This window comes from Argopecten irradians, chromosome 1 (assembly GCF_041381155.1).
Source record: "Argopecten irradians isolate NY chromosome 1, Ai_NY, whole genome shotgun sequence".
NCBI lineage: Eukaryota > Metazoa > Mollusca > Bivalvia > Pectinida > Pectinidae > Argopecten > Argopecten irradians.
Window position 1 is genome coordinate 41,673,007 of NC_091134.1, and position 15,555 is coordinate 41,688,561.

The following is a 15,555-nucleotide window of genomic DNA, read 5'->3' on the forward strand; positions in this document are numbered from 1 at the left end:
AGTAAAATACTCCGTACTTCAAAGGGAGATTACTCGTACATCAACAATCAAAAAGATGAATACTTTTTCTTCATGTGACCATTAACAAAGAAGATGATTATATTATGGTAGACTAATACCACACACATGTAATTTAAACACTAAAATAAAAATCCATTCATTCTTAGCCATATTTATATTTTATTTAAAACTATTAAGGTATTTAAAGACGTGTGTTTAAGTTTGAATTATCACATTAGAGCTGAATGGAAACAACACACTGTATTTTGAAACATAGACTGTAAAATATTATCAACTACAACATCGTATACTTTCTTAGAATAATTACCTAAAAACTAGAAGTACTTCTGAAAACAATACCCGTTATATCTGTTATAATTAATTAATATAGAGAGTAATGACTATGTTATAGATTCTATAGCTGGAGGTTGCAGTTATGTAAACTTTTGTGTAAATACTTAATGAAGTGTGTTGAAATAATTTTGCAATAAAATATATTTTATCTCATACTGTCAGGGATTTAGTGAAGTTTCTACAAGTTAATTCCATTTTTTCCAATTACGGTTAAATTTGTCTATGTATTTATTACCTTTACCACTACTTATATATTTCTGAATATCATAATTTTCCTTTATAATAGATTTTAATGATGCTACAGACAGGTTTTGTTGAAGACACCTAGATCTATAAATGTACTGTTTCATGATTAGTAAAATCAGATTATTAATTTATAACACATGTTTTTATTATTTGTTAACCCAAAGAGAAGTGTTTCTTTATTGAAGGAAAAATGAATAAGTAATGCACCATGTAAAAATTCAAAGTGTTCAAAAAAAAGTTGTACTTCGCTGCATTCCCAAAATAAATGTGTTATTGTTTCTATCTCTGTCTTACAAAAAAGCAGGGTGGATTTTCAGATAAACCAATTTTAAATAAATATGAGTTTGTTGTAAGGATATGTTGGTTGACTCTGTATTGCAGCCATTGCAGTTTTGAACTTGTAGTAACTCCAAGTTTCATCATTAATTTCAAATAATTTATTCCATTTTCTTTTGCCCGCGGACATAGTTTTATTTTGACAGAGTATACGGTAGAATTCTTTAGGTCCTTTTTTATGTTTAATACACATTTCTAAATTGTTTGGTATAATTGGATATGACAAATTGACAATGTCAAGTTGTTTGTGTGTTAGAATGTATTCAGCTCTGCTTATCTGCCAGCGATAGACTTTTCTTCATTTAGTCGATAGAAGAACGGTAAAAAGTAAGGATAGAGGAAAGAATAGACAGTATAGAGGAAAGGATAGATAACAAGATAGTTGTAGTATCTAAATGACATGAAAAGAGGTCAAATCGGTAGCGACAACCATACACAGCAGCATGAACTTAACTTCCGGAAGTAATGAAAAACTAAACTAAGACACATATTGGAGTAGTATTTCCGGAAACAATATTTATAATATCAAGCGATTTTAATTTCTGAGTTCAGAAGGGACTTATCCATACATTCACAACCACTCATGAGAAAGAATGCTAAGTTCACAGGTAAACAAAACTTATCTAAAAATTTCATATGCATACAAAACATATACTGTACACATTGCTCGACACGAAACAATTCTTCCGGAAATTACAAATTTAGTCGGGGCCGTCTTCACCCTCCGTGAACAAGTTCTCGGAAATTGCTGACGTCTCCCGATTGATCACAAAAGATGTAATGTAATAAAAAAAAATATCATTTCACGAAAGATTTGAATTTGTACATGGATTGTAGTGAATCTTTCTGATATTTCGATTAAATATACACTTTATATGTAATTTAATATTGATTCGATGCATTGTAGAGCGATTCATAGCGTAAATTGTATAAGCTTCTAGGCCAACTGTATCTTTTATACATGTGTATACGTATTACAATATACCGACGTACAAAACATTATGTAAGTGAATTTAGAAGTATTTCATAGAAGAACAATTGATTATCAAATATCGGTATTATACATCCATAAACACATGTTAAAAAGACTTACCTTTGATCAGAATATATTTAAATCTATAAAGTAAATATTACTCACTCGGTAACTTCCACAAACACAATGAGCACACTTTCACTCGCGAAATATACCATTTCAATGTAAATATAAACTGTATGAAAAAAGTAAGACTCGTCTCTTATAGTGTACTGGTCGAAAAGGCATTTTATGCCCAAAGTCACGAATGACCAGTGTAATTGAAATTGGCGTTATTTGTTAGATATGAGTCGGTAAGTTTAGTATCGTAAAACAGTCTCCTCTTTTTACCGTTCTTCAGCACAACGAAAAGCTTGCCATCGACGCTGTAGGATTTCTGAGCGCTTTCAAGTCTGAGAGCCTCACTCGGTCTTTGTTGGTTAGTTCTGGTTAATTTCTCCGAAACCGTCATCCCTGTGATCCTTAAGATCTGCCTGGCCTTAACGACCTCGTGCTTCTTCATCCGATGAGTGAATTTCACAATAACCGGTCTACTCTTGGAAGTGTTTAACTTTCCAAGTCTATGTGCTATATTAATGTCCTCAGGTCTGAGTGGCACTTTAAGCTTAGTGTTAGAAAATTCCACCGCACGTTTAACACATTCTTCAGTCGATTCCTTAACTGCAGGGTCCGGGAGTCAAAAAAATTCTTAAAGAAATCTTTCGGTCCTGTTGCTCAAGGTCATTAAGTTTAGATTCAAGTTCACAGATGGACTCCTCCGAGTCTCATTCTCTATGTTCAAGTAGGCTGACCTTTTTCTTCAGTTCTTCGTTTTCACACTCAAGATTATTGATTCTCAGTTTCAGGGAATTGACCAGTTCCTCATTCTGTCTCTGAATTTCTGTCTGGATATCATCTTTTAGTTTCGATACGATAGTGTCCATATACTCTTTCGTAACTGAACTAGTTTTTCAGCTAATTGTCCCTTTTTTCTACCACATTAACGTCAGCACGGTTGGATATTGCATGTTTTCCTCTGCGAGAATCCATATTTGTAGAAATGATGTATAAATAATATAGTCCAAGTCCAATATATACCTGTATAGGTACACCGCTTTATTATGTATTAATATATAACGAATGGAATGCCGCCGTGAGTGGTGGTCACTACCTGTAGTGTTAGTCCATTGTCATATAAAAAATGATCCAAATCATATTTTTTTTCGGCAGTTGACACAACTAGGGCGACATATAACAAACAAACTGATCTTCTTATGTCCTCCTGCCAAATGTTGAAAAGTATTGCTTCCAATATATAGGCAAAATATAAGAAAATATCGGAGCGTAATTTTCTCTGACCACTACGGGTGCATGTCACGTGACCCCCTATTAGAATATTCTTTATATTTTCTGTATCGAGGAAAATAAACCAAAGTATTAATAATTTAGAGTGTGCATACAAATTATGATGCTGAAATTCAAATATGAATGAGTTGGAAAGATATGCTTGAATAGCTAATATTGAAATATACTTATCAACTGTAAGTTTGATGTGCATGTTAAAGTAATTATTATGTATGCAATTTATTTCTTACTTTGTTTTGTTGGTGTGTATGTCTTTAATATGTTATGCGTGTACGCGAGTGTGCTTTTGTGCTAGTTAATTTTTGTTTACACAAATAGGCTTTTCCTCTTCAATACAGGTGTATCTCAGGTGAGTTTTGAAGGAAAAGAAATTAAAACAAAACTCAACAAGAAAGCTTTTACACACAGTGTTCCTCTGTAATAATTTCGATTAGAGAAATGCATTAGTAATACTTTTTGTGATAAATAAAACAAGTTTCATCAACACGTTTTGAAATGGTTGCTTGGTGTCTTCGGCAGCATGCTTCAGTGATATAGTACTATAAAAAGGGCAATAGTAATATACCGCAGTCTCCCAAAACACGCACCTCGCACACCATACACCCAACACACCGCATGCATGGGAGGCCGTCCTTAGATGACCATAGCTGTTTATAGGACGTTAAATAATCAAACAAACAAACAATCCTTAATACCGAGCGGTACGCTTTTGTTTGTTTGATTGATTAACGTCCTATTAACAGCTATGGTCATGTAAGGACGGCCTTCCATGTATGCTGTCTCTTGCGTGTATTTTGTGCGAGGTGCGTATTTTGGGAGTCTGCGGTATATTCATTTTGGGTATTCTTGTAAAGTGGATCTATTGCCCTTTTATAGTGCTATAGCACTGAAGCATGCCGCCGAAGACACCAATCAACACACCCCACCCGGTCACATTATACTGACAATGGGCGAACCAGTCGTCCCACTCCCTGTATGCTGAGCGCTAAGAAGGAGCAGAAATTACCACTTTTATAGACTTTGGTGTGTCTCGGCCAGGGGACAGAACCAAGAGCCTTCCTCACAGGAGTGAACGCTCAACTCAAGCCAAAAGTGAGGCGGTGCCAAGGAAGGCATTAGGAAAGATAAAGTCAGTTAGGAAGAAGAGAAAATATAAGATCCTAAATTTAGTCCCCTCTTACAATCATGCAATAGGGGCAGCAGGTACAATTCTTACGCCCTACCTGCAGGGCCAGGGCTAGATCGGTACGCTGAAGCAGAAACTACCATTTTTATAGAATACATATTGTATGGTGTGTCTCGGCCAGGGAACATATCTCAGAGCAATAAGCGAGTACTTACCATTGCTCAAAAGTGAGATGTTAAAATGAGGAAAGAAATTTAGGAAGAATAGGAAAGATTATATTCCAAATTTGGTCGCCGTTTCGAATAAATGATAGCAAATAGGGGAAGCAGGTACAACTCTGCCACTCTATCGATAGGCATCATTTATACCGAATCGTTTACATTAAAGTAATGAAAAAATATATAAAATATCGTGTTTTTATAGTTGCAAGATTTTACAGCCCTGAACAGGTTTTAGCTTTGAGGATGAATTCTTAAATGATCAGTATTGGATATAACGGACCTAAAAGGCCCTTATTTCCCCCAAATAGAAAGGAACTGTCTATTCATTTGACATTGGGTTCCGATTCGCCATTTCCGAAACTCATTTATTGTTATCTTGTGGTCATCGTTGAAAATGATTTGTTGCTTCAATCAATTGTCCCTGTGTATATGTTTCTATTGAATGATCCATGATGTAAGCTGACCGCATATCAAGTGTATATCCATTGTTTTATATTATGGTCTCCTGCAAGGTTTCAACATTTGTCTCTAAATGGTTCTATACAACAGAAACGTAATAACGTTATCTTCTGGCTTTTCTGGAAATCAACCTATTCATTTATGTAGTGCTTTACAGTAATCGGCTGTTCAGGAGTGTGTCATGTATGTACATTCTTATCTAAAAGACGAACTTCATATCTTGTGTTGGCTCTATTTCATTGACAGTAGTTTGAACTATTATTCTTGAGAGAGGGTAATTTTGTTTCATGAGGCCGTAAAAGCTCTTCATATTTCATTCATTGTTACTTAAGATTAATATGTATCAAATGTTGAAATAATCAAAAGATTGTTTAGATAAAAAAATACTAAACGAAGAGATGATAAAAAAGAAGTTCAAGTAGGATTTTACATAGTTCTTATAATTTTTTTTATGAAACTAAAGATTAAATTTGTAAAAGAAGATACATAGAAACGTTTAAGAAAGAACGATAGCTTGATGAATTGGCTGCTTGGGTATGATGTCAATCATTATGTCACACATCCTGTTGATAATGGTATACACAAACATCAGCTAGGTGACATGTATTGGCTCTAAGATTCATTCATATTGAAAGATAATGAAAATCAAGCTAAAAGACGCGTGCAGAGTTGCAGTGTTATATATAGAAGTGATATGGTTTCTTTTGAGTAACAATTACACGCAACACACCGCATGTTTATAGGACGTTATATAATCAAACAAACAAACAATCCTTAATACCGAGCGGTACGCTTTTGTTTGTTTGTTTGTTTGATTGATTAACGTCCTATTAACAGCTATGGTCATGTAAGGACGGCCTCCCATGTATGCGGTCAGTTGCGTGTATTATTGCCCAGGTACGATTCTTACGCCCTACCTGCAGGGCCAGGGCCAGAGCGGTACGCTGAAGCAGAATCTACCATTTTTATAGAATACATATTGTATGGAGTGTCTCGGCCAGGGAACATTTCTCAGGGCAATAAGCGAGTACTTATCATTGCTCAAAAGTGAGATGTTAAAATGAGGAAAGAAATTTAGGAAGAATAGGAAAGATTATATTCCGAATTTGGTCGCCATTTCGACTAAATATATCAAATAGGTGAAGCAGGTACAACTCTGCCACTCTATCGATAGGCATCATTTAAACCGAAACGTTTACATTAAAGTAATGAAAAAATATATAAAATATCGTGTTTTTATAGTTGCAAGATTTTACAGCCCTGAACAGGTTTTAGCTTTGAGGATGAATTCTTAAATGATCAGTATTGGATAAAACGGACCTAAAAGGCCCTTATTTCCCCCAAATATAAAGGAACTGTCTATTCATTTGACATTGGGTTCCGATTCGCCATTTCCGAAACTCATTCAATGTTATCTTGTGGTCATCGTTGAAAATGATTTGCTGCTTCAATCCATTGTCCCTGTGTATATGTTTCTATTGAATGATCCATGATGTAAGCTGACCGCATATCAAGTGTATTTCCATTGTTTTATATTATGGTCTCCTGCAAGGTTTCAACATTTGTCTCTAAATGGTTCTATACAACAGAAACGTAATAACGTTTCCTTCTGGCTTTTCTGGAAATCAACCTATTCATTTATGTAGTGCTTTACAGTAATCGGCTGTTCAGGAGTGTGTCGTGTATGTACATCCTTATTTAAAAGACGAACTTCATATCTTGTGTTGGCTCTATTTCATGGACAGTAGTTTGAACTATTATTCTTGAGAGAGGGTAATTTTGTTTCATGAGGCCGTAAAAGCTCTCCATATTTCATTCATTGTTACTTAAGATTAATATGTATAAAATGTTGAAATAATCAAAAGATTGTTTAGATAAAAAAATACTAAACGAAAAGATGATAAAAAAGAAGTTCAAGTAGGATTTTACGTAGCTCTTATGATTTTTTTTATGAAACTAAAGATTAAATTTGTAAAAGAAGATACATAGAAACGTTTAAGAAAGAACGATAGCTTGATGAGTTGCTGCTTGGGTATGATGTCAATCATTACGTCACACATCCTGTTGATATTGATATACACAAACAACAGCTAGGTGACATGTATTGGCTCTAAGATTCATTCATATTGAAAGATAATGAAAATCAAGCTAAAAGACGCGTGCAGAATTGCAGTGTTATATATAGAAGTGATATGGTTTCTATTGAGTAACAATTACACGCAACACACCGCATGTTTATAGGACGTTATATAATCAAACAAACAAACAATCCTTAATACCGAGCGGTACGCTTTTGTTTGTTTGATTGATTAACGTCCTATTAACAGCTATGGTCATGTAAAGACGGCCTCCCATGTATGCGGTCAGTTGCGTGTATTATTGCCCAGGTACGATTCTTACGCCCTACCTGCAGGGCCAGGGCCAGAGCGGTACGCTGAAGGAGAATCTACCATTTTTATAGAATACATATTGTATGGAGTGTCTCGGCCAGGGAACATTTCTCAGGGCAATAAGCGAGTACTTATCATTGCTCAAAAGTGAGATGGTAAAATGAGGAAAGAAATTTAGGAAGAATAGGAAAGATTATATTCCAAATTTGATCGCCATTTCGACTAAATTATATCAAATAGGTGAAGCAGGTACAACTCTGCCACTCTATCGATAGGCATCATTTAAACAGAAACGTTTACATTAAAGTAATGAAAAAATATATAAAATATCGTGTTTTTATAGTTGCAAGATTTTACAGCCCTGAACAGGTTTTAGCTTTGAGGATGAATTCTTAAATGATCAGTATTGGATATAACGGACCTAAAAGGCCCTTATTTCCCCCAAATATAAAGGAACTGTCTATTCATTTGACATTGGGTTCCGATTCGCCATTTCCGAAACTCATTCAATGTTATCTTGTGGTCATCGTTGAAAATAATTTGCTGTTTGAATCAATTGTCCCTTTGTATATGTTTCTATTGAATGATCCATTATGTAAGCTGACTGCATATCAAGTGTATATCCATTGTTTTATATTATGGTCTCCTGCAAGGTTTCAACATTTGTCTCTAAATGGTTCTATACAACAGAAACGTAATAACGTTTCCTTCTGGCTTTTCTGGAAATCAACCTATTCATTTATGTAGTGCTTTACGGTAATCGGCTGTTCAGGAGTGTGTCATGTATGTATATCCTTATCTAAAAGACGAACTTCATATCTTGTGTTTGCTCTATTTCATGGACAGTAGTTTGAACTATTATTCTTGAGAGAGGGTAATTTTGTTTCATGAGGCCGTAAAAGCTCTTCATATTTCATTCATTGTTACTTAAGATTAATATGTATAAAATGTTAAAATAATCAAAAGATTGTTTAGATAAAAAGATACTAAACGAAAAGATGATTAAAAAGAAGTTCAAGTAGGATTTTACATAGCTCTTATAATTTTTTATGAAACTAAAGATTAAATTTGTAAAAGAAGATACATCGAACCGTTTAAGAAAGAACGATAGCTTGATGAATTGGCTGCTTGGGTATGATGTCAATCCTTACGTCACACATCCTGTTGATAATGGTATACACAAACAACAGCTAGGTGACATGTATTGGCTCTAAGATTCATTCATATTGAAAGATAATAAAAATCAAGCTAAAAGACGTGTACAGAATTGCAGTGTTATATATAGAAGTGATATGGTTTCTATTGAGTAACAATTATCATTATTACCAAAGACTCAACATGTCCGTACTAGCCCTGAATTGATACTTACAGTATAGGTATAGATAACCTACTGACATTGTTCTATCCAAAATGCCTTATACACGACTCTCTGATAACACACGTGGGAATGTACCTGTTGGCCAGCAATGTTAAGTATCGAAGATGATCCTACTACTCTCAGGTATTTAAAAACTATTCTTTTCATATCAAACATTTAGTATAAAAAAATTGTAGTCCTCGCCTGAAGGACTTTCATTTGGACTTTTGTATGGGAATATGAACACGTTAAAAATATTTAGTGTAACGTTGGTATTCATTTTTGTTACAGAACCTGATACGTCATTTGAGAGACGTAGAACAACAGTAACTACTTGCATTCTCTCATTAAATAGCTCAAATGTCTTCATTTAATTCAATTAAAATTTTGAATGGGAAAACCTATGGAATAATCATTAACTTATCCATGATATTGACATTACAGTTGTTTTAGCACTTGCACCCTTATCAAGAGCTCAAGTGTGTGAAGATATTGATGAAACGATATGTAAAGAAATTTTTGCCCTAGACCCTACGTTTTGCTCAACTGCTTGTTTTTCTTCTTCCGTCTGTCCTAGAACCTGTGGAAAGTGTCGTACGTACTTTTTAATGTACATATATAACATTCTATCATAAAAGTTTTCCGAAGCAGCATAGTAAATAAAATTTTCTTTATGTATACTTCACTATAGTTTATTTTCTTCTATTTCTAAAACGTATTATTAATAAGTGAATTAGCTTATACATGTTTTAACAAAATGGATTAGATTCAAATAATTCTACACACATTTTATACAACTTAATATAAATATATATGTTACTTTAAAAAAACCACCAAAAAACAAATATAAGATTTGTTTTGATATTTATTTTTTTCATATGTAATTAAATATTTTTCATAGCTTTGAAATGTTACGATTGCCACGAGGTGAATGATCCGAAATCATGCAGCACCGTAACACAATGTCCGTCTCGCGACCATGTGAGTACACCCGTTTGAATAATACTTGTGATAAATAAATTGACATTTCACGAAAATTGACACTGGCGAAAAACACCGTTAAACGTTATATACGTATATTCGTTTCACAAGACTTTGTAAAAGGTCATTGTTGACTATTTATTATTTTCGTTTTATTTCAACATCTAAACTGTCATATTCAAATAATTGTAACAATATTCGCTTTATGTCAGTACTTTAGATAAAAACCTAACACCATGGTTAATGATTAATACGTTATAACAGTAAAACCACTTGATCATATTCAGACCAATAATTAATACTACAGGATAACTAAGCTAATTCTTAATAAAGTAATACCAAACATTTGTCATTGGTTGACTGAAAAGAAATGTAAAAATCAAACTAATCGATCTTTCGTTTTCTTTTCCGTCACAGTTTTGCATCACGACGCAATCATTCGACGATGACTTCAATGACAGATTCAAATTGGGATGTGCCTTAAATTCTGTAGGTTTAACTTAAACAGTAAGCATTCCTCAAATTAGTTATATTAATAACTGTAATCTATCAATGATAAATTGCGATTCAAATGTTGTGTCTTTAATTATTACTTCAATATAATTGTTTTATTCATTATTCTTCATAATCTTAGTCTATACCAAATAGTATTTACAAAATAACCACAGATTACTGATTATTATTATGCAGCTTATTGTGAAAAGGGGGTCATTTTCATGAATAGGCTGTATTCGACAATTTAAAACATAAAATTACATCTTTGAATAACAGTTATCTGCCTCTACGGATAGGTGTGGACTGTTACGCCATTAATTAAAAATGTTGTCGTTACATGTGAAAAATATATACATTACGCCTATAAACCTATATGACGTACCATTTCCAGCATGGCACGATAACTGTAACCTGCCAAGACGGAATTGATGAAAGCAATGTTGTCCTTCAAATTGTACATATGTCTCTAAAATCGTCCTCGTTCACAATACAGATATGTGCAGAGCATCTACAAACAAAAGGTCGCCGACAAACCCAAATCCAGACAGAGGTCATTCAACTGAAGGGTTCATGTTGTACACAAGATTTATGCAATCAAAATTTATTGAATATGTCAGCAACGCAGCCGTCGCAGCCAATCATAAGTACAAAACAACCGGCTTCAGTACAACCACTTGTGACAGCAGGCTTCAACACCACCTCCAGTCTAAGCACAGCTAATCCATCTATAGCTCCTAGTTCGAATCCCAGTCCGAGCGTCCCGGTTTCAATTGTTGCATCAGTTCAGCCAGTGACATCCGTTATGGTTGGCACGACATTAGCGGCGCTGTCTACTAGTTCTATAAGACGGAGATCAAGTATCTGTCATGACGTCACGACTGATATTTGTGGCCGTCTACAGAAGAACTTACCCAACATGTGTTCCAATGATTGCATTGCGAACGAAGTCTGCCCAAGAACATGCAGGAAATGCAGTAAGTAAGCTGTTTATGTTACACATTATTATTTGAAATACTGGTAGGTTGGTTGATTTCTTATAGTGCTATTTCACTGTAGCGTACAGTCAGAGAGAGAGAGACACACACAGAACTGGAAACATTATACTGACAACGGGTAACCAAGCTACCCTATTCCTTTTACTCTGAGCGCTAAGCAAGACAGTATTATTTCTATAGACTATGGTGTGTCTCACCATACACCAGATTAATGTCATGACGTCAATGGGGATTATATTCAACATAACACCAAGAATTTTATAACAATTGTTATCGTAGTATTGTTAAATTAAATGTATTTGTTGGCTGGTGACACGATAAAACAGCAGATATTAACACACGTTGTATTTTAGATAGATATATATATATATGTATATAAGATTTTCTCATATTTTTTTCTTTTAAATTTTGAAATACAGTTAGCTGCCTCGACTGCGCCCATGTGTCGGATCCAGCGAATTGCACACAGGAAACTGTTTGTGAGAGAGGAGAGGTAATATTGAGACAGCTGAAGGCCTGATGGATACACAATGGTTTTTCTGATATTCAACTGATATTGTTAAAACGTCAAAAAATGTCCAAAAATAGTTGGAACAAAACGTTTCCGAGCCAAAACGATTTGTTTTTTTACTAAAACGAAATTCATTTTGATTACCGGTACCTAAATATAAAAGGGAGATATACCAACGTTCACGCCCAATCATAGTATATTCTAAGCAGTTTTATACGATATAGCATTTAGATTTTTGTTAAGTGATAATTTAATTTTATACAATAGAACAATAACATTGTATAATTCAAAACAATCACTTTAATTATACTTTGTGATATGTGTTTTCTATGTATTTCAGCAATGTCTTTCAGTTGAGACGCTATCAGCAACTTTTGAACGTGGTTTCAAACTTGGATGCATAGACGAGAAAGTAAAAACCATAAGTTATTCATATTTGATTAATGTTACTGTAATTTGTCTATTACTAATGCTGATGTATATTGTTTAATTATCATAGCATGCGTTCTAGAATATCTTTATTGAAGAATATATATGAAGCACCTAGCAAATTTTCCAACGGTACATGTACCTGTTTTTCCTATAATTTGCGGAACAATGCTAATTACAACATGTATACAAGATAACAAGCAGAAGTACAGTATTTAGGTAATGGATTCGATGTGCTTTATTTAAACTCTTTTTAAGATCTGCTCAACATTTGGTCAAACTGCTCCAGGAACGTTTGGTAAGCGTCAGGGGTATGAACTTTTTGTTCATGGAGGATGTTGTAATCAAGAATTGTGTAACAAGCATTCACTACAGTCAACGTCAAACAAACCAGCTACCATACAGCCTTCGACTTCACAGCCCTCCACTACCTCTTTACCGACAACAAAAATGGCGACAGCTAAGCCACCGACGACTACCAGAACAGTTAGGATGTCGACGACAACAATGCGGCCGACAACTACTAGAATTACATTGTCGACTGCGAAACTTACACAACAGACAGGTAGATCGTTTCATGTTTATTTCCTTGATACCCAACACACATTTCTTTATTTATTTATTTATTCAATAATATAAATCGCCACAAACAAACATCCTAATGGTCAATAATACTATTATAACTCAGAACATAAACTTCTTCTTAGTTCAAATTCAAATAAAACGAGACAACATGCTTTGATTATCAAAAATACCTGAAATGCTAGACCGCATGGATTGCACAATAAATGTATAATGTTAGTATTTATCACGGTAATATGGTATTAATCATACACTTGTTATCATTTAAAAGTTTTAAAACTTTACCATATCTGTAACTATTAGGTATATTTAAAGAGCATCTTTAATATATTATGGTATTTGAAAATATACTTTTGAACGTCACATTCCCCAAGGCCATTTATGGGTTATTACAGTGAAGTTTGACTGGTGTACAGCACCGATGGATATTTGTGTTGTGTTTACTATTTGTGTTAATTTTCTTCTAAATATTTTGGGTCTTCATTTACTTTTAATCAATCTTTTAATAATTGCACATAATGACACATTTGCCCATAGCATCAAAGACAGGCACTAGTCTCGTAAATATGAAAACATCACTAAAACATTCTTGATATTTTTGACTCTGCTAGTTGTATGATCAAGATTTAAAACTAGGGGGAGATAATCTAGTATTAGAGCTCTGCTGAGAAAACCCTTTTTAATACTAAAAATTAAATTAAAATTATTTAATTGATTAAACAAAAAGATCCATTGGAGAGGAACAACAATAATGTTAGTCTGATTTTTTTCTCTGATATTTCTCATTTTAATTATACAACAATCATATACATATATTACTTGTTTCTTGATGATAGCTGCAGCTGTTGTGACAACGCTGTACCCTTGCAAAGATTACGACAATTCCGGTTACTGTACACAGTTCGGACCAATTATTTGCAAAACAACCGATCCAGCATCGAAAAAGTTTGCCCTATCTAACTGCGCTTTAACCTGTAATGAATGTGACGAGTTTTATGGTAAATATATTAAACGTAATAAACTGTTAAACAGCTTAATTAATTATTCATATTTTTTCAAGATGTATTTCCTTGATAAAGATAGGGTTAAATAGAAGTGAAAAACATGATACAGCTTGTAAAAGATATTGGGATAATGTACGTTTTTTTTTTAAAATTTTTATTCAGAATGCAATTTTTTATTCTGGAAAACACGACTCTCTTGTATAAAAATTCTGAAAAAAATACTTATTTTGTTTTATAGATTACTTAGCCCGAGGAGAAATAACTATTCAGCCTTAGGTAAGAATCGTGCATTGCGGTCCGAATAGAGAACTATTAATAATATTCATGAAATCAGTCATATTTAACGTTAAATGTTGTTTATTTAACGGTGATTGGTTGTTTGATTCCATTAACGTCCTATTAACAGCCAGGATCATTTAAAGACGACCTCCCGTGTATGGATGAAGTGCGCGCGTGGTTTCGGAGACTGCAGTATATCCGTGTTGCATATCTTTATTATATAGAAACTATTGAATTTTTATAATGATATCTCAAAGGAATACAAAAAATACTCATTATTACGTTCAGTCTAATAATATGACTTGTTTATAGAAATGGAACAGTTGCGGCAATTGTTTGTTAAAAAATGTTTATTATATCTATACTTTGAAATATATTTTCTGTTTACTTTCAGGATGTGTTTGCAGCGAATAATGAGAATTGTAATACTCCACGTATCATATTAAAGATAATATTGAATATTAATAATTTTGATATTTTATTTTATACATTGCATACTTTATTCATGAATGGTTCCATAGGAGTTATTGTGTATTTGTCTGTAGTTGAATGTGTTCCAATTACCCGATATATCGATCTTTGTTTCTCATTTAGATGATAAAAATAAGAAAATAGGATAACATGTTTAGCCACAGACTACTCTACCGCAAAGTTTAGTAAAACATTTACTGATAAGTTAAAAAATACATGTTACATTTTTTTTTTACAAAATAAATATTTATTTATAATAAACATCACAACAAAATACACATCTGTCCTCTCACAGAAGAGACTTATTCGTCGTTCACATTTTCAATTACACATATCCTCAATTACACTTCATAAATCAATGATAAATAATTCGTAAAATATTCGCTAAATGAACATTGCACACTATATATCACAGTCAGTGTTAATAAGAAGTATCAAAGAATGCACAGACAATAGTTGCACAAAGTTGGTTTTTCACTTAAATATTATTACTACCGTATATAACGCGCCCCATAGAACACATTCTTAGAGAAATTGCTCCATACAAGCATGGTTTACATAAAAGCGAAATCCAATGTTACCATGCAGTTATGGTAAACAAACTCGGCTAGTATTGTTGTATATAGTGACCAAGCCTAGCAAGTGTAAACAATGCATCTATGCTAACATAGCAAAGAATAAAAATTACCAGAATATATATTAATATAGCATAAGATAAAATAAAAACTGTATTCACTACAATTAAAAAGAATGAGTTAAGAATCCCAAAGTTATTTGATCAGGTTTTCTCTCTGATAAAAGTTTGAGTTGACCTCAAAGCATTTGGCAATTGGTTCCAATCCAGATATAGAGCTGATCTGAGTAAAACCTGGTTTATAAGACAGCTTATATAGACAACTCGTACACTTTTACATCTTTGTGTAGTTATGCTGCTTGGTCATT

General features: G+C 33.5%; 1 protein-coding gene and 1 pseudogene across 1 annotated transcript; one reads left to right on the forward strand and one right to left on the reverse strand.

The window, feature by feature from the left end:
- Nucleotides 1-2,210: 2,210 nt before the first annotated feature.
- LOC138326273 (uncharacterized) lies at nucleotides 2,211-6,082 on the reverse strand (annotated as a pseudogene).
- A 2,743-nt stretch (nucleotides 6,083-8,825) lies between these two features.
- LOC138310488 (uncharacterized) lies at nucleotides 8,826-14,610 on the forward strand. Its single transcript, XM_069251727.1, has 11 exons — nucleotides 8,826-9,010; nucleotides 9,311-9,460; nucleotides 9,768-9,847; nucleotides 10,265-10,336; nucleotides 10,836-11,316; nucleotides 11,757-11,830; nucleotides 12,189-12,260; nucleotides 12,536-12,842; nucleotides 13,696-13,857; nucleotides 14,102-14,139; nucleotides 14,537-14,610. The coding sequence occupies exons 1-10, from the start codon at nucleotides 8,992-8,994 to the stop codon at nucleotides 14,137-14,139; spliced, it is 1,455 nt and encodes a 484-aa protein (XP_069107828.1). The 5' UTR covers nucleotides 8,826-8,991; the 3' UTR covers nucleotides 14,537-14,610.
- The last annotated feature ends 945 nt before the right edge of the window (nucleotides 14,611-15,555 follow it).